Raw genomic sequence first — 20,471 nt, 5'->3', positions numbered from 1 at the left:
TACGGACGCACGTAACGTACGGCGTTACACACGTGAGTCAAAGCGCTGCTTCGCATCTAAAAGACTTCTGCAGGGCGCGAGCGCGCGCTCACTTATTATCACCAAGGCACTCAAAGAACAAGAGGAAGAAGACATCCTGGCGCGAGCGAGCGCTCAATATGCTACAGATGGCTATGCCATACGCGGTTTTGCCTGCGTTGCACCGAGCAACGACAGTATACGATGACAGCATACGACAGCATCCACCAGCATACGACAGGCAGGGCCCCTAAGGTGCTCCGCACTTAAAACAAAACAAGCAACTTTTGACAAGCACCCTTTTGCATCGCAAAAATCACATGGTCCGTGACCAGCAAAGCATGTGCAGCAAAATGCAAACATCTTGCGATATTTTTTTTAGTGGACACTGAACTAGACAAGCATTTGTGATGAGCAGCCATGTGCAGTTATCTATGAAGTGACTTGTTATACCGTGTACAGGGGACTCGAATACAACTTGGACAGGAATGTGTGCGTGTGAACTTTTGCCAGCAAACAATACAAATTCTCATGTTATTGCCTTCATTTGTTTCAGTTTCCTATTTGATTTCTTTACTTGTATGTTTATTTTGGGCCAACGATTGTCTTTCTTCTTTCTACAATGAGAAGAAGGGAAAATTCACGAGCACCCGTTTGTACCACGAAGCGACATCGAAAGCAATGCTGATTTCTCAGAAAGAAAGTTTCATTGTTGCCTAAAAATTCGTCCTGGTCCGGGTATCGAACCCAGGACCAATGTCTTTCCGGAGCGGTCTCTATATCAATTGAGCTGACCATTAACCATGCAATAGAGCGCACACCTATGGTCTGCGGGAACCGTGTTTCGGGCCGCCATAATTCTTCTAGTCACGTTCCCCAAAGCGACGTCCTTTGCACTTATAGCTTGGGAGGTTTCAATTTAGAACGTTAGTCAACCTGATAAATAGCGTGAAAACGACTTGTTTTCAAGCGATGGGTCCTTTCTTTGTAAAAAATTTCACGTAAACTTGAAACGTTCCTACGAGCATCGCTTCTCCAGTTCGCCTAATTTCACTCATTTTCGGGATTTTACACACACGTTGCGCTTCCCGAAGAAACACGGCCTTATTGTCTTATTCACTGGGGACCTTTATTTTGTACGCATACTTGTTTTCATTATCGTGTTACCTGATACCGGATAGGATCCGCGCATGCGCGGGCCTTTACAGAACGTAGACTTGCTTTCGCGGAACGCAAACTACTTGCTGAATACGTTTTACGTTTGCGGCCATAGCTCGCGAATTCACATTCGCTCGTGGCTACTCGTTATATCCGCTTTTCGGAGACTCCAGCCGCCGAGTGAAAATACGCCAACGTGCGAGTGCCAATTATGACCACGTTGTTTGATCCGGATTACCGAAGCTAGAGTGACCCAGAAAACCGCCACCGTAAACGTGAGATGCCAAAAGCACCTGAGAGGGCAGATAGGTGGTGCCATCTAGCGGGGCCGAGGTGTACCAGGCAAGCATTCAATTATTCTTGTCGAAACGATGTGCATTCTTCTTCTCGCGTAAATGCCTTGCAGCGGCGTAATTACGAATGAGTTGCTTTTTATCCGTTTTTACCTCAAAAACACTAGGCGAAAGCAAACTTGTCCGTGATTATGGTTGAACGAAGCATCACAAAATGTCGGCTCCATCCTTCGGTAACCCGGCATTCCTACACCTATTTGCGTATACCGGGATGCCGTGCACGCTAAATACCTCTATTGCGATTTTGCCGCAGCGGTGACCGAATCTTATCCAAATTAAATATAGTTTGAATGCAGTTGTTATCATACCATATTGTTATCGTTACCATATTTCGCTCGCAGTGATGTATTTCGTCATTCTTTCTTCCCAGCTGTGATTGAACTTTTGAATGCGTTACCAAGCCGTGTAGTAAACGCAAGTGATGTTTGCCAATTTGAAAAATTGTTAGACATGTATTTAAATGATTGCGCTGCCAATTCACATACCTGTTTGTCTGGATTTTTGCATTTATTTCTACCCTCCCTGTAAGGACACTCAACAGAGGGTTGAGAGTATAAATAAATAAATAAATAAATAAATAAATAAATAAATAAATAAATAAATAAATAAATCATGTAGTGGTTTGCGGAAATGTGAAGGTGTACGTTTACGTACGTACGTAAACGTTTACGAGAAGCTAAAACCTTTCTAAAACATGCGTTCCGGTACCACGGTAACGTAAAAAGGTATGCGTACGAGCTAAAAGCCGCTATTCCAAGCAATCAGTGCATAATATTTTTGGGATACACCATGACTTACACGAAAAAACGCTCCATTTGTTAGTTTGAAAATTATGCTAACACTTTGTTAACGACCACATTTACGTAGTTGCAACAATAGCAGCATTTCGTTTCACCGGGTGAATGACGAAGAATGCATACAATTGCTATTGAGCAAGGACTTTTATTTCCCATTACAGTAATATGGGTCATACACAACATACTTTGACGGCCCACACAGCAAGTGAAATACAAAAAAGCAAAGGGACTCAATCTTACTCTCTTGACCTGCCTTCACCCACAGTTCACAGCCTGAAAAAAAATATTAGAAAGTCAGAATGAAGTGCTCCATATTTGAAGCAGTATTGCAAACCAGATCGATAAAATTTCTTGCCATTCATGTTTACCAATAAGTTCTTACCGTTTTTGCGATGTGGTACTCTCAGAATCTCACAGTTGTCGTATTCCGTGAAGGCAACTGGGAACTCTACGACTTTCTTCCTGTCTAAGATATACAGGAAAGACAAGTGAACATTTTAAATCAAGTGTTCGGTGCTCATTGCGTGCCACGATCACAAAGATAGTGTTGTCACAATGCCGCCAGGCTTAATTTACCGTTCCCCTTCTCGAGAAACTTCACGCGCTGAAAATGGGGAAACTACATCGCTTACAATGTTTAGCGAAGTACCTCCTTTCTTATTGCGCACAATGAAACCATGCTGTTTAGCCCTTTAATAAAAGTGTCTGCCACTATGGGCGGCGTACTGGAGCTCATAGCTTAAAGGCAGGGGTCGGCAACCTGCGGCCTGCGGGCAGCAGTATTATCCAGGTCCTTGCATAGTATTATGTGGTCAGTGGTCAGTTTTATGCGGCACATAGCACGACGTCAACCCCCCCCCCCCTACCCCCTTTCCAAACCCATGAACACCTCCACGACTCTCTGCGTCTGAGAGTGAGCAACCTTGATGTAGATATTGGAGAGTTGGCTAAGAATGTTCGGCACCAAAAGTCGCATTGAAAGAGTTTCTTTTTTTTTTTTGCTTGTAACCTATGTTTCTAAATTGAAACCTTGTGATGTACGTGCTGAAATCAAACATGATCTGTATTCTAGTTTTGCACATCATTATTGTCAATACGCTGAATGTTTTCGCCTTGCCTGCAAAACCCGCCTCTTCCCCCTTCGCTTCTACTGGATTTGCCGTGCGGCCCCCGCCGTCTCGGCTTCATGCAACTCGGCCCTCCGCCTCTGAAGGTTGCCGACCCCTGGCTTAAGGAAATGTCGCTAACGGCACTCTGCTACATGCGCTGTATCCTGTGACATGCGGAAGAGACTTCAAAGGTTGCAAGTTCCCGAATGCACTCTATCACGTGGTCTGGGAATGCAACAAGAATCCACAAACGACGCCTATCCATTCCCCAACAGAGGACTAGTGGGAGGCACAGCTGACGAGCCCAAATTCCGAGGACCAGCTACAGTTGTCAGCTCAAGCTTACGGCTACTCGTATTGAGTTGATCGCTCATCTCCGGGCGTAAACAGCCTGGTCAAGGAAATAAAGAATAATCCTCGCTAACCACGTTAGAGGTGCAAGTTGTAAACCTGTTCCTGTGTTGCAACACAGGAAGATGGATGCTACGCGTAGCAGTGCGCCGACTTTTCCAGCTTGCAATGACGCAGCGTGATACTACATTTCGGGGTTGTAGCAGGACTCCGTGCACTGTGCTCTTATGCCGCACTTATGCACTCACACACTTCTAACCAAGGTTTTCAATGAATATTAATCTGAAAAAAAAAAAATCTGCAATGAGGCTCAGAGATGAGGTTACACTATTTGGTTGAAAGGTACTCGCCTCGATGTGTGCAAACTGAACGAAAGTGCATGTGTCCTGTATAGTCGCTTTAGAAAGAACAAAGCTTTCAAATACCTGGGAACTATGAAACTATACCACTTGAATTAACGTACCCGTTGAAGCTGTGAATTGTGAGCACATTCCTGTGAATATATCTGTATTAGCATGATGGAAGCACTTTTCACCGAAGTTGTGCGAAACACTGCCAGAACGCGACGGCATCTAGTCTACGCATCCTGTACAAACAACATTTGCTACGCAGGACAATCCTTTCTTCTTCTTGCTGTACTTCTTGCTGTACACTTCTTGCTGCACATTCTCTGCTTTACAGCAGCGACCTTACACATCTGATGCAGGTAAATTCTGATAACTCATGAGGATTGCATAAACATGTTACACAGTTTCCAGCACACAAGTTTTACCTTTTTCTCATTCGTTACACACGTAGTTTGAACGCTTGTTGAGTGTGCTGTTTTGAGACTAGCAGCAAGATATTAATCCATCACTTAGCCAACAACAAGGGGTCTTCACTACTCTCAAACTTACCAAGCGTGAGTGATGACTGGATCACATTTGGAAGAGGGTAACCTTCAGAAGCTCGTACCCAGGCATAAGCCGTTTGGTTGCTCCTGGTAACAAAAAATGTGATATTTACTATGTGTTTTAAAGGTTGCATAATTATTAAACTGTCCTAAAAAGTCATTTATGAGCCTCAATTGCTCTTTTTGAAGGTTCTTTCCAAATGAGACTCATAAGCACCGTGAGACACCTGCACCTTAAATGAACATGAGAGGTGTGTTTCTGAAACATCTGATTTGCATGAGACTTTTCTTTTTTGAAGAGAATTTGTGGCTGAACGTATGACATCAGCCTTGATGTCTCTCATGCGCACGTGGGAATGTTCGTTTTAGCCCTTTCCTTGAGTGTCATTATTTCGTAAAATAAATAGTAATTAGTTTGCGCTTCTTTGGTTCCTTGTGGTTCTTTCTACGTCGTCTTTCGTATCTTAGAAGCGCGGTAAAAATTTCACGTGAGTCTCAATATATCTAGGACGAGAAAAAACATTATTTCTGATTTCTCGAAAGCCATTTACGTAGTCATAATAAAAGTCAGGGTGAATATATTTGCAAACAATAAACATATTTATACACAACGACTGTATTCGTGTGGTCTCGGCTGGTTGGTTAGTTGATTGGCTGGTAAAACTTTATTGTTGGTCCTGAAAAACGCGACTAGCGCGCAGTGGGCTCCTTCCACGTTGGGACGGGCAGGCTAAGCCTGACCGCCGCATCATGTGCTCTCTGATGGCTGAAAGCTTATCCCCTTCGTTGAGGCTTCTGATGGCGGAGCACCACTTGGCTTGGTTGGCTTGATCGGGGCCCATTCACTAAGGATATCACCAGAGCATGGGATGTAAGTTATCTACGTCCCCTCGATGGGGGCACGAGCTGCTAGTGTAGGTGTCCGAATAAATATTGTGTAATAAAGGCAAATTTGGATACCAAACCGCCTGTAAGGGTCAATGCCTGGGCTCTGTTCAACTTTTTGTGTGGAAGGGGGTAAACCCTCCAGCCAAGGTAGAAGTGCTGTGAAATCTCATTGTATGAGACGTCTCTTGTCCAACGTCTTCGGCGGGGGAAAACCTTCGTGGGCGCGCAACGTGAGACCTCGCGCCTTGGAGTGGGCCATCTCGTTGAGGTTCGTGGGACCCCCCGCAAAAGGGCCCATGCGAGCAGGAAACAGCGTAAAGATGTTAGCAGAAATGTCCTTGTCACCGAGGATATGGAGCGCTTCCTTGGAGACGGCGGCGACAGCAAAAGCCCGGACGGTTGCCCAGGACTAACGACGCTCCCACGCTTCTCGGTGAGGAAAGCAATGGCGATGGCCACCTTGGTTCTCGGTGATTTCTTTTTATATTATGGTGCAATTTAACAATTATAAAATATGCTTATGTTGCTTGGTTTTTTTTTTCGAATGCTGTGCGTCTGGTGAGAATAAATGGACGCACAGCTCGCACTCTTTTTATTTTTTTAAGCATTAGAACGCTGCAAAGACGAAGTGGAAGCGCAGCTCCTGCGTTCTTTTTAAAATTTTTATTGGGATAACAAATATGTGGACTCTACAGGCGTGATTTTGCCGTCGCCGTCATGTTCCGTATAACGTCCAAATCGTTAACATCCCTGCGCGCGTCGCATGTTCTGTATGCGAGGGAAAGCGTACTCAAGCACTGATGAAAGAAGCCGGCCATCTCCGTCGCTCCTAGGGCGCAGGGAGATATGAGACCGAAAGGGGTTCTGTGCGTCTAGCAGAAAATGCTCCCTTTGACCCACCAGACGCAAATTGATATTTTCCTGCAAAGTGAACATTCTGCTTCATATCTATCGGCTCTTCAAGGCGAAAAAAAAAGAATGTTTGCCCAAAACAAAAATTAACAGGTAAAAAATATCATAAACCAGTTTACTTTGTGGAGGTTGATGACCAGTGAAGCTGTGTAGCACACGACGCAGAGGTGACAAATAATTTTGATGAAAGATATGAAACAGCGCCGTTTTTTTGTTTTTACTTTAGTGTACGCTCCTTTAAAGCACTTCCACCTAGATTTGCGTGAGCCAGAAGGGCAGCGCAAAGGTTATTTATTTATTTATTTATTTATTTGTTTATTTATTTATTTATTTATTTACTTGTTTATTTGTTTATTTATTTATTTATTTATTTACTTGTTTATTTATTTATTTATTTATTTATTTATTTATTCCTTTCCTGTTTACTTTTAATGAACCAGTGGTGAGTAGTGGGGATTGCAATGTCTGTGTCATACACCCGCAAGGGGTTTCATGCTCTATAGGTAACCAAGTTCCAAATTGCCTAGTTGTATGCAACTTTGCTGTAAAAACATATAGCGAATTGAAGCAATATATGCGCCTATCTCTTTAGAGCAAGCAAGTTACAACACAATAGAACAAAAATTTACATGTAAGCAGCGAAATCATCTCTTAAAACCCATGAGACCCTTTGTACACATTTGGGTACACAACTTGTTTTTCCTAGTTGTGTCGACTGGTGGTTAAGATCAGGATACATTACGGATTGGATGAACTGAACCTCCTGCGCATTAAATGTGTCTTCGTTTACTTTATCTTGCATTGTACTATCGCATAGGATCACTTTGCTGAAGTCGCTACCATGTTCGCCGAGTCATTGCACGTGCCGCTTTCCAACAGCCACGACAAAAGTAAAACTTTTCTTTTCGAAATGAATATAACCGAAAACGAAATTGCGGTATCTGTCTAGCCTGGGACATGAATCTAATTATGCAAGAAACACAACATGAATGACACATAAGTCAACTTATTGTGAGATAATTTCATTCAATAGAATATTGAGTGCATGGAAGTAATTCTGCGTAGATTTCCCACATTTACAGACCCTTCTTTATATGTCGCGTCCGAAAGGGTCAATAAACTTGGAAATATATTCCCTAGGCAAAACTGTGACATTAACAATAATAACCACTAAATGTATGCTAGTAGAAAAATACTGTAGTATATAATATTGTGTTAAAGATGTCATTAGCCAATACATTCTGAAATATAGGTTGGCCTTGCAGAATAATTCCGGCATATTAGGATGCTCCTTTTAGTAAATGTTTAGGTTAATAGGTACACCAATACATTGTATAGTGTATTTTGGAGCCGACACTAATTTACGATTTTACGATCAATTTTGCGATTTAAGCAGCTAGGTCACGGAGCACGTCATGCACGATTGTCGCACGTCCTGTCCGCATATTGTCATATCAAGGTAATGAAACGATAACTGCGGCATCACGATGGCGCATTGTCTTGTTATTCGTGGCGTAATTCATATGCGTATCATGCAATTCATACCACGACATGCCAATTTTGGTATACATTGGTATGTACAAAATTAATCACAAGACAAGGAGAGTACCAAGACGTAGATAGATAGATAGATAGATAGATAGATAGATAGATAGATAGATAGATAGATAGATAGATAGATAGATAGATAGATAGATAGATAGATAGATAGATAGATAGATAGATAGATAGATAGATAGATAGATAGATAGATAGATAGATAGATGTTTAAGTGAACTTAACCCTATGAATTTTTTTATATGGTCAAGGAGCACTTTGAGCACTGTGGTTTTTCGACATACAAACCTCATTGTCGTTCTCACCATCTTGTTTCTATGTCTCTATTGGCTCTTTCCTGGTTACTTCAGCATACATGTTGAGCAATGCATTTCTCGTGACTCTTTCTTGCAAGCCAATCATTGGCAGCCTATGTGTTAGTGCGCTCCGAGAGGAAGCTGCGGTCTTCCAGAAAGATTCGCTTTTCTATTTACAAGCAACATAGTTGTTTTACACTTTCTTTCCAGTAAAGTTTTGTGCGTACACCACTGCGGCCACTCTGTCACTCGACTCACGATGCACGCAATACTGTTGCGCATAGCAACCGCGACAATGTGCGCCCAAGCGTGCGAAGCACAGGATGGGACTCCTGGCAAATAAACCGTCGAATTTGAATTTCCAATGTCGGCGAATGGCTGTGGCAGACGCCTAGCAACGAGGCGCACCTGCCAATTAATACTAAGGGATGACCGGCGAGCACAAGCTGCGTCTTTCGCGCGATTCCACGAAGTGCTGTGTCTGTGCATACGCGCACTTCACTGTAAATCTCACATTTTCCTCAGCCTAATGCTGCCTTTTCAGTGCATCGGCCAAGTGTCGGCCCAACGTTACTAGAACAAACTCAGTTTCAAAGCTCCGTATCTCCGCCAGCGGAGGAGGGTGGTCCGAACGGCGGTCGCGAGAACTAGCGGCGCTGCAGTTCCGTCTTGCGCCACTATCGGCGCGTCGTCTGCTGCCGCGGCATAACGCTGCATAACGCTGCGGTCCGCCGCGCAGTTGCTCGCGGCAACTGTGCGGCAACTTTCTTATTGTACTAGTTAGGTGGATATGCATAAGGTCGTCTGTATGCATTGGCCCGCGTGCTTTGTTCATTGATTGGCTAGGAATCGATGTTCGGTCTATATTGCCACGCCCACTTGTTTTATTTTGACGTATTCGGGTTTGACCAGCAAGAACGGTTATCAACGCTCGACGCTGTCCGCGAAGCAGTGTTCGAGAAGCTTCGCGATTGTAGTGCATCGTTTTGGTAAGATTGCGCACCGGACGCGAATGTTCCAGCTTTGCCGAGCGATAACGCCGCCAGCAGCGATATCGCTGGAAAGTTCGGTAGCGCCTGTATAAAAGCCGACGCGCTTGACCGCTTGTAAGTTGATCGACGGTCGACGCTCTGTTCGCTGCTATCAGTGTATTGCTGTAGTTTGACTTTCAGTTTCTCGGCCACAAGTTCGGCCAAATAAAGAGTTTCATCTCGGACCTGCTGACTGCTGCCTTCGTCGACGTCACGACCCTGTGACAATATTTCAGCTGTCTACATTGCGCTTAACTTCCAAGCATAGGAGTTTCTAAGCGAATGAGGGTTTTCAGCGTAATTTTTATAACTACCACCACAATTTTAGCCTCTGCCGTCTTATCCAGATCAAGAACAACCCAACACGTTTGTAAAAGCCTTTATAGTGCACAAAGAAGCGTACTTACTCGAGATACAAAAACGTTCTAGAAAAACAGTACTCATGTTGTCTACAATTTATTGAAAAAAACTTTCTCGAAAAACATCACCAATGCTTTGCAATGTTTGCAAGACACGTTTTCGCGACGGTTAAAGGGATACTGACCCAAAATCGGAAAACTTTACGAGAACTCTGTAAATGAAATCTCAGTGTGCGATTATATCGAATAGATGTCGTCTCTGAGCAATTTTTCAGCGGATAGTTGTATTTTCGGTGTCTCATCTTTCTACGTCGCATCCTTCTCCGGTGCCTTAAACAATTTGAACAGATCGGCCGTGATGTGAGCACCGAGCAGTTATTCGCGCGTACTCTGTCGCTAGAAGAGTCGTCAGTATTCAACTTCAGTTTTTCAACTTCACCGAGCAGATGTTCCATGCCCGCAGCACTTCTTACACTGTACGACAGCCGTTTGCGTTTCGTACTGTAGCCGTTCACTACGCAGTTAAACTGCTCGACAACTACAAGTAAGTCTCCGTTCCCGAAGCAAAGTGTGGGATTGGGCTAGTTGGTATTCCATTATTAAACTGCTCAGCGCAAAAATTTGACACGGCATAGAAAAGACGAAGACCAGCGCTGGTCCTCGTCTTTTCTATGTGTACCGAGTCAAATTTTTGCGCTGAGCAGCCCGTTCCCGAGCCGGCGAGTGTAAAATATTCCGCACATCTTGTTCGATATCTCGTCGTAAAAGCTCTCGAAAATCCACTGCTTTGAAGGCTATAGCGACAGCTGACAACTGATCGAATGTCAGTGTGATGCAACTCTCAGTCTCGGTAGCGTATATAGGTAATCGCCTGCCTTTCGTTTTGCTGTTCTATTTCTGGCGGCTCCTCCAAATTGGGCACTGGGCTTTCGCGGGAAGCCGTGCGTTTCTTTTTTTTTTTTTTTGGGGGGGGGGGGGGGTGTCGCGCTTAAACCCCGAATATTTTGGCTTTGAAATGGGGGGTGGAAGTGCTGGGAACAAGCGCGGCACGGCACCGGGCGCGAGTTCCCACTTTCCACGTGGGATCAAAACTTCTTGTCCCGCAATGGCACGACAATAGTGCTTTACAATGTCGTCACTCTCAAAATGAACGTCACAGACCTTGCATTTCGCAGTAAGCTTTCTATCTTTGCGATGCAAAGCTCGAATGGCGTAGGGTCTTTTGGAGGTCCGAACAAGTGTCGTGAAGCGGAGTCGTCGTTGCGGTTCTTGCAGCCCGGCGCAAAGCGAGTCGGCATACCGCACTGTGAATCTGTTCGCCCTCGTTACGCTTCGTACGTCATGCACGTGTCTTCGTACCAGACGCGAAGCCTGGTCAAGAACAGTCGCAAAAATGACGAGCTAACAAAGCGCAGACGACGCTGTAACCCACGTGCGCTCGTACATCGGCGGCGCCGATCAGAACAAGCGCCAGCCGCGGGAGCTAGACGTGACTGCAGCGCCACTACTTCTCACGACCGCCACGCGGACCGCCTCTCCGGCGGAGCTCTTAAACTGAGTTTGTTCTAGTAACGTTGTGTCGGCCAACAATGAAGTTGGACGCAGTGAAGAATGCCGGCGTGTACACCACACTAAGTCAAATTCTAATATATTTAGAAGTGAGGAAAACCCGACAAAGCTAGATTTTTTAACGGAATAGCATACTTTTTGAAGAACACTGACTGGAGAGTAAAATATACAAAAAAATTAATGCGTTTGGAAAATTTGGGTGCATAAATATTAAAGTAGACAACGCGACGACAATCACTTTGACTTTATTGGGTCACCCCACAAAAAAAAAAAAAGCTGAACTACTAAACAGCCGAGCGTATGCGCACAAATTTTCACGTCAAAGGTAAATAAAATTTGAAAAAAAAAGATGGCTGATCCCTCCGCCAAAGGAATCGGTATAACACGAAAGTTAAACGTGCCGTCTCAGAAGTAGTTAATTGTTTATAGTGCATTAGCATATGAGAGCTTGTATAATGTGTACAGTTGTTTGGCAGATATAGCACCGCTTGGTGTGAACGCACCCACGTTGACGCCTAGTGGCATATATTCGTACCGACGACTAACGCTCATGATCATGATTTAACCCTTTCGGTAGCTGAAGTTGTCAAGATATACCTGGAGAGCGCATATGGTGAATCCCACGCAAACATTGCATCAACAAGCACATAGTAAACACTAATACTCGATATCACGCCTTCAAAGCGTCGTGAAACGCGAAGAGAAACGCCACGCGCGGCGTGTCTTCCCTCTAGCCTGGTCGTTAATTTTCACAGGGCGAGCGAGTAATGCGCCGAATGGGGTAGTCGTAGCAACGGCGCGTTGCAGGAGCTAATGGCGGAGGCAGCGAAGTTTCTTGCTTTATTTCGACCCTGGTGGCCCATGTGTCACCGCCCCATAAAGGGGACGCTCATAGCATCCATCTGTGCATCCAAGAGCAATGTGTGAAAGATAAAAGGCGCGTTCATGTAGCATCCCTTATGTGCTAGGCGGTAGCTCAGTTAGCTAAACGCCCACCAGCCATCTCGCGGACCGAGAGATCGTGGGTTCTACTCCGGATAACGGAACTTTTTTAAATGCGAAGTATCTTATAGCGGAGTTCAATCCGGTGGTGGTGGTGGTGTGCGGCGTGACCACCCTTACTGTGCATGCGCATACCCTCTCTCATACCCCTCACCCCTTTCTCCTCTCCACTTTCCCTCTCCCCTCTCCACTTTCCCTCTCCCCCTTTTCATTCTTCCTCTGAAACGCGGGCTAGACATGCCGAAATTCTCTCCTGCACAACGCCGCGATGAGCACCAGCGCATGCGCGTCCCCTCCCCCCCTCTCTCTTCTCCTAAGCTGCCCCCTCTCGCACGCCTGCCGACTGCGTTCCCCGCTCGCCCTGTGAGAATTAACGGCCAGGCCAGGAAGACAAGACGCGCGTAGCGTTCCTCTTCGCGTTCCACGACGCTAGGTCGGTAGCATGCCCAAAGAACGCCAACGGAACGCGATCGTGCAAGTGCTCCGGCTTCGCATCGCCTCATGGTCCCCTTTAGCGGGAAATGGTGTAATTTTCTTTATTTTTCATCTGATCACGTTCATTTTGCTGACGTATTGCCGTGACGCAAATACGTCATGATAGTCTTGATGGACCCCGGCATAAAACACTTTCGTGTTTTATGCCGGGGTCCCTTCTTTGACAACCACTAACTCAGTGGATGAGGTTTGAGCTGTTTTTAGACAACACGCCAAGGGTCTTTTATTCACGCATGAGCTTCCTGTTGGTGGTGTGCTGCAATTTTTAGACCTGAGTCTCACTTTCTCGGAGACGCACATATGTTGGGCATATTGCCCACGTTCACGCAAGGCACTTCTTCCTTATGATGCCTCGCATTCGAAACTTGTCAAGAGGGCCGTTGCTTCCATGTGCCTGGAAGGAGCGCTGGTGAAATCTTGTCCTCATCTAATGCAGGAAAGTTTCAATAATCAGGTCACGAGGCTGTATTCAGCCGGCTACCCTGGTTCTGTCGTTGTTGCAGTCTCGGAAACCCTCCTTCAGAAACTGAAGGGATCGAGAAGAAATAGGCAGCCGATGGAAAAAAGGCCCATGGTTATGCCATATGTGCACAAGGTTGCTCACAACCTTAAGAATGTGGCCAACAGGTACAAGGTACCCTTGGTGTTCTCGGCGCCCCGCAAATTGGCTAGCCTGTGCCCACGCATTTCTTCTGCACCGAGGCCCTCCCCGTGTGGGAAGAGGCACGCAAGGCCTTTTGTCGCCTCCTCGGTTGGCGTGGTGTACGAGATCCCGCTTAGTTGCGGTAGGGTATATATCGGCCAAACAGGCCGGTGCATAAACGACAGGATGAGGGAGCACGAACTTTCGGTGAAAAATAAACTTTCAGCACATTTGCCTGTGCATTGTGGTTCCTGCAAGTTTGAGCCTGGGTTTGCCAGTGTTTCCGTTCTTGGAAAGAGTAACGATGTCTTAGCGCGTGAAATCATGGAAGCATACTATATTAGAAAGAAGAATGAATGCTGTGTTAGTGACACATCTGTTGCTCTGCGTGGGGGTGAATTTAGTTTCATCGATTCATTTTTCGATTAGTTAATCTTGTTACCGCGGGTTTTTGACGAGCTTGTGAGGCGATGTGCGCGCGCAGGATCGCTGTGGTTATATATGATGCTGATGTTCTGGGAATAAAGTTAGTTGCGAGTGACGCCCTTTCTGTCCTGTCCTTACTTTTTTCCTTGATGGTACGCGTCTTCTTAGTTTTTCAGTAAGCATGTACCAACTAGCCCAACAAAAAGTTCTATTAAGGTTTTTTTTCTACTTCTACGCCATCTCCGAACTACTTCTTTCTCCCCTTAAGCAGACTCCCCACTGGTTGCACGCCAGAAGAAGAAAAGCCTGCCACAGGTGGGCCCCCCTGCAGGCAAGTAGCCATGGGCACTTGTCCGCAATGATGCAGAGCTATCGGTAAATTGACTATCAACAGCATCGATAGTTTACTTGAAACTATCAGTGGTGTAAACAAACTATGGATAGTAGAACTACCGATAAACTATCGATAGTGCAATCGACGGTACCATCGGTAATATGACGAGCGATAATACACTCTTAGAAACAAGTTAGTAAATAGTTAATACATTCGGACATTCACTAGTTTCGAGCGCCTTTTGCAACCTTTGCGACATCCCTTTACCAGCTAGTAAAGCTGTTGAATTTTCCCGTTCCTAAGCGGGGAGGCTTTGTTAGTGTCTTTAACTATACTACTAAAATACTATGTTGCCAGATACTTCGTAGATGCCGTAGTTTGTTATGCCGTAATTGTGACACTCTTATGAAAAATTTAGGCAAAACTTCAATTTTCTAGATTCTGTTGGAATAACAGTATCGCGACACGTGATGGCATATACATGAGACCCACCCACAAACGTTTGCGGAACGTGGGCTCCACTGAAAATACGAATTTCTGCGCTGTTAGTGTACAGTGTTTCTAACCTAGCGGGTAGCTGTATAGCTCGCAGGCTGGAACATTTATTTGGAGGCTATCTTCTCAGACAAAGCGGGAATATATGTTTCTCGGAAATTTCGCGTTCCACAAACTTTTGGAGGCGGGGGTACAAACAGTAAGATACAATACACGGGGTCAAATATAATCGTTTATCGCTAAATTCTATGACTGCTAACCGCTACAGTGTGCTATTGCAAAGTAGGTACATATATAGCCGTCAAGCTGCTATTAGAGCACATGGCGCGTGCGTAGAAGGCTTTGTATTCTGTTTGTGCTTGTTTGTGTTCTCGCTTACATTCCGTTCGCGTTTCAATATACGCTGTTATGATGCATACACACCGTGGTAATTATTTAATTAAATAAATTAGCAGTTGTTAATTGGTACAAGCCGTGCCATTTAGGTTTTTTTTTTTTATTTCACCTCATATGTATTTTTGCGGTACAATCAACTTGACATGGCAATGCATACGCACATATAAACTAAGTAGGCGTAAGTCTCTAGTTGGCTAATTTTAGTCCGCTAGAGTTAGTACGGTAACTAAGTTGCTGGTGCGGTTACTAAAAAATTTACTAACAGACTAACCATTCTTTTTAGTACAATTCATTTACTGACAAGGTAGTGAATTTCACTCACCTGCGTCTTGCTATTAGTATAGTTTGTAAGTGAATATGCCTGCCTTTTTTTGTAAGAGTGTACTATCGATAGTTGTGTGAATAATGATGCTGTTGCTGGCCGGCGATATTGCCAAAACATTTGCGATAGCTTACGATCAGTACTATCAGCAATACTCAGTTCGCTTACTTTTGAGCAATTTTCGGTGAGAGAAATAAATTATTTCCCGAGTGGAAATGGCGGAATATGACGATCAATAAATTCATATTCAATAGTAACAAGTTAAACCTCACAATTAACAAACTTAGTTCTTGACATTTTTTGTTATTTTGAAATAATAAAATGCAATATAAATTTGAAGCCACGCAGTTCCGCCACATGGAACGGTTTCTTTTCCGCTACAGTTGAACAGTTTAACCTAATTATCATATGTCAGCCAGACATTCAGGTAAAACAACACAAACATGTCAACTTGCTTGCCCTTCAGCCTCCTCCTACTGCCCACCCATATACCACGCAATCGGGGAACTAAGTTTATGATTCAATGAGTTCGCGCGGTTGATTGTGTACTGTCGATAGTGCTATCGAATTTACTATCGATAGCACTATCGATAGTTCTTTCTCACCATCGATAGTTCGATAGTTATTCAGCTATTGATAGTATCGATAGTACCATCGATAGTTCTGCATCACTGTTTCACGCCCGTTGCGGAGGATTCTGAAATGATTTTCGGAACGTTTGATGACTGGCAAGGGACCGTCATAGTGGGGCTGAAGAGCGCGGGGAGGCGCGTCAACACGAACCGAAAACGTGTGAGGATGTCTGTAAGTTTGAATGCAAACAAACATCGTGTTTATTCGTGCGAGCATAAGTTGGCGATGGGCGAAGGTTTTTCATGAAGATCCGCAGACGTTGTACGAAAGAAGATAGATCCAAAACAGTCTGCGTAGGTAACGGGTTGACGAGGTCACCCGCCAACATGGAGTGTGCAGCCATAGACCATCTCAGCAATCGAGCAGGCAAGTTCTGGTCGGAGTGCTGATCGAAGGCTCAGAAGCGCGACGGGGAGGTGTGATACCCAATCTTCAACGTGAGGCTGAGAGGCCAGTGCTGCTTTCAAGTGACGATGTAATCTCCCTACAATGCCATTAGATGTAGGATAGTAAGCAGTGGTGCGAACGCGCGCACAACCCAGAACTAATGCCACATAAGCGAAAAGCGCCGACTCGAAAGCTGTCTGCCTCGGTCAGTAGTCGCCGTTGATGGCACGCCGAAACGGCTAATCCAGGTAGACAGAAAAGTACGAGCAACTGTCTCTGCCGTTATGTCAGGCATTACAGCTACTTCAGGCGACCTTGTGTACCGGTCAATACGCGTAAGCAAATACGTATATCCACGGCATGGTGGCTAACGTTTGACGATGCACAAATGAATGGTGCCGAAACGTGCGTCTGGAAGAGAAAATTTCTCCCACGATGGCTGAGTGGGTCGTACCTTAATACGCTGACACGCTGTGCAAGTGCGAACCCAGTCACGAATGGCAGCGCGTATGCACGGCCAGACGTAACGTTCGGTGATCAGGTGTTGTGTAGCTTGTACCTCTGGATGGCAGATTAACTGCAGGTTATCAAAAACAGCATGACGCAGATTTGTAGGAACATACAATAGATGCGAGTGTTGTTTTGTGAAATGTCGCACCACAGCGTGACGTCGTAGTCCGGAAATTTAAATTGCTCCATTCGAAGGGATGTAGATGATCGGAGTCGTAGAAGCTCATCACCAAATGCTTGTGCCTCCGCGAGTGGAGACAAGGAAAGGTCGATGGGGTTTGCTGTTGCGTTGATGGTAATACGACTAAGATGTCCGCTGCACTGTTCACGGCTGCCCTTGACGTAGCGTATGTCTGTGGTGAATTCGGCTATGAAAGCAAGGTGCCGGAGCTCTCGAGGAGTATAGGTGGCACGGCGCGAACGGAACGCCAAAACAAGTGGCTTGTGGCCGGTAAGAATGGCAAGTTCTTGCCCTTCAAGAAAGTACCTGAAGTGCTTCACCGCAAGGTAGACCGCGAGGAGCTCTCGTCCGAAAGTACTGTATCGGCGCTCAGTTTCACATAACTTTTCGGGAAAAGGACGAGTTCCGTGTCCCCAGTAACTGCAGCGCTATGAAGCAGGGCCCAGGAAAGCACAGAGCGGTTTATTCAGACTTCTACGCCATTTGTTTGTTTGTTTGCTTTTCCTTCTGTTCTATGGGCCAAGAATGCGTAGTTGAAACTTAAAATCTTATTCGAAGAATGTTAAATGGCTAAAAAATAATATGAAAAGGAAGAGAAGCAATGGCAATAATAACAAATACATCAAATTAAGACTTCAAAAATTATGCTATTAAGCTCGTATTCCAGACTGCCGTATTAACCTGATCGAAACAAGTTTGATTAGATTAGTTAGATTTAAGCGCATTTCATTAACGAGTATTTTTGAAGGTAAGAATAAAATGGTACACGTTTAGTGGTTTGCATGAAATTACACACGGCATCGAAGGCATCTCTGTGGCAGTATCCCAACGCTGAGGCTCGGAAGCTTAGTACAATTTCTTCAGTTAAGTATAAGCCTATTTCTTTTTATTTTATTCACAATACTGTTGGCCATACGGCCGTTACAGATTGGGTTGTAAGGCTTCACAACAACAAAGTGGGTATTACAATACAAATTACATCAATACAATAACAAACATGAAAATACAAGTATACTCATAATTTAAACAGTAGTTATCAAAATATGAACCAAATATTACAAAGCAAGTTCGTCAGTCACAAGAAATAACAAATAGGTACTTAAACAGCAACATGAGTTGCTTATGATGCAGCCAATGCATGCTGCGTCGCAAGAAAGGGGGAAAAAGACAAAGAGAGAGAAAAAAGCGAAGTAATGAGCAGTCGTGATCTAATAAGTGAATATCTGCGACATGACAAAAAAGCAATGTGCAATATTTTCTAATTCTCCGCAGAATTGATATAGGGGCGATATCGTCAGACCATCTCTGTGTAAGTATAAGTTTAATGGGGGGACACGGCATCGAAATCTGGTGATCGTAACTTCAGATTGTCTAGATTGGCTCCACTGAGACGTCCATGGGGAGTTTAGATGTTTGTATTCCGTCCACGTTGATTCCATGCTATCAGTGTGAATTGCCAATTTTCTGTATCTGATTGCGGCGAAATATTCTACCACTGGAAGAACCTGGATTATTGGGAGATCTAGCGATGCACACGCTAAAGCATCGGCCATTTCATTTAATTTTAAGCCACAGTGACCTTGGACCCACGCTAAATTTAGGTGCTTCAGCTGAGAGAGAACTACTTCTTCCTCCTCCTAAGCAGACTCCGCGCAACCAGTTCATGTCCCAAGTTGACGTGCGCCAGAAGAAGAAAAGTCTGGCACATATGTATGAGAGCTTGCACAATGCCTATCGGTGTTTCGCAGCTATAGCATCGCTGGACGTGAATGCACTCACGTTGACGCCTCTAGGCACATCTCCATCCCGACGACTAATCTTGACCAATGTGGTAGCTGAAGTAGTTGATATACACCCGGACACAGCGTAGGGTGAATCCCACGTAAAGATGGCACCAACAAGCACGCGTAATGAACACTGGTGCTCGATACGGACTGGTTCAAAGCCTCGTCGTCCGACGAGGCAAAAGCCAAGGCGAGCGTTGCCCATTAATAGGGTAACCTAGCCCGTTCTCATACACATAGCACACAGCGCTTCAGGAACACGAGAGGCAGAGCTCGCAGCGTGAGCCGTGAACGCAGGAAGGCGTTTCGCTAACGGCTGGCGCGTCTCGCTCGCTGCACCGAAACACTCACTGCGCGACATTCGCCCGTCGACGCCATTGCCTTTCTGTGCCACTTATTGCAGCAGTTTTATTAGCCGGCACTATCCCCCTCGCAGCAGTAGGCGGCGGAGAAACGCCGTTGATGCACGTGGAAGCTGCACTATACTCTGGCGACGAGTTGTCACGCTAAAACGACGCTAAAGACAAAGTGCGTACTGCGTCGTCACCAAACCGAATCATCATGTACGGCGCATTGCACCGAGCGTATAATTTCCTAGAATATAGCATTGAAAGCCTCCGTTGCGCTGAAACTACCGAAGTGCTCCCTGTCGGCACTCGTTAGTTCGCTGCACCGCCAGTAGACGGCGGCATCATCCCGCCAACGAAGATCACTATGAGAAGGAGGTGGGAGAGGTATAAGGCGCGCTTGCAAAGTCCCACGCATGTGCATCGGTGGCGCAGTGGGCAGAGCGCCGGGCACCTGTCGTCGCGGACCTAGAGGTCGTGGGTTCAATTCCCAAGTCCCTCAGCGAAACTGTTTGCCTGGATTTTCTTTGTCATTTGTTTACGTACACTGTCATCCTTTATGAAATGGGACACGCGAGCGCGTGGCCTGCGCACTCCGGCGGCTGCCTACAGCACCATCAAACGATAGCTAAAGAAAGCACGTCCGCTTCTGGCGGCATCGCCCTTTGCGACACGAGAGCGGGAGCGTAATCTAGCAGCACTTGTTCACTGGCCATAACTAGATTGTTGGCTGTGTATGACGCCGAAAACAGACGTGCTTTCTTTAGCTGTCGGCTGGTGGTGCTGTAGGCAGCCGCCGCTGAGCGCAGGCCAACGGGCTCGCATGAAGTGTACATTTTAGCGACGTCACTTCCATGACGAAATGATGCCAGTGAAATCCAGGTGGACCCCGCATAATGCACTTTCGTGTTAATATAAAATGTGGATAAACACACGAATGGGCGCACACACAGCGTGCCACAGACCCCATTCGTCCAGTCGCTGTCACAACGCTAAGCAGCAGCTAACGCAAGTATTTTTGCGCAGGAGAACGCCATTCTAGATGCATTAGGAAGCGAGACTTGCTTGCTAGGAAGCCCACGCAGGCGCACATCCTGGCCGGCGAGCGACGGCCTAGATCTTTCATCAGCGATTTTCGCAGTGCATCTACCAGATGATCACTCTGAGCATGCAGCAAATTGCATAGCATGTGGTGCACCACCGCAAATCGACCAGCCTTGAAAGTT

General features: G+C 45.5%; 1 protein-coding gene across 1 annotated transcript in view; it reads right to left on the bottom strand.

Annotated features, from left to right (window-relative positions):
* Positions 1–2,460: 2,460 nt before the first annotated feature.
* The window catches only part of LOC119384962 (uncharacterized), a 30,758-nt gene continuing 12,747 nt past the window's right edge, over positions 2,461–20,471 (bottom strand). Inside the window, exons 3-5 of the mRNA XM_037652563.2 lie at positions 4,683–4,765; positions 2,709–2,792; positions 2,461–2,599 (exon numbers count right to left, since the gene is read on the bottom strand). Of these exons, the coding sequence (XP_037508491.1) occupies positions 2,472–2,599; positions 2,709–2,792; positions 4,683–4,765 (295 nt within the window). The 3' untranslated portion in view covers positions 2,461–2,471. The remainder of the gene's footprint in view (positions 2,600–2,708; positions 2,793–4,682; positions 4,766–20,471) is intronic.

Source organism: Rhipicephalus sanguineus, chromosome 3 (assembly GCF_013339695.2).
Source record: "Rhipicephalus sanguineus isolate Rsan-2018 chromosome 3, BIME_Rsan_1.4, whole genome shotgun sequence".
Lineage (NCBI taxonomy): Eukaryota > Metazoa > Arthropoda > Arachnida > Ixodida > Ixodidae > Rhipicephalus > Rhipicephalus sanguineus.
The sequence above is the reverse complement of the archived record's forward strand: the minus strand, read 5'-3'. Positions and strand labels throughout refer to the sequence as shown.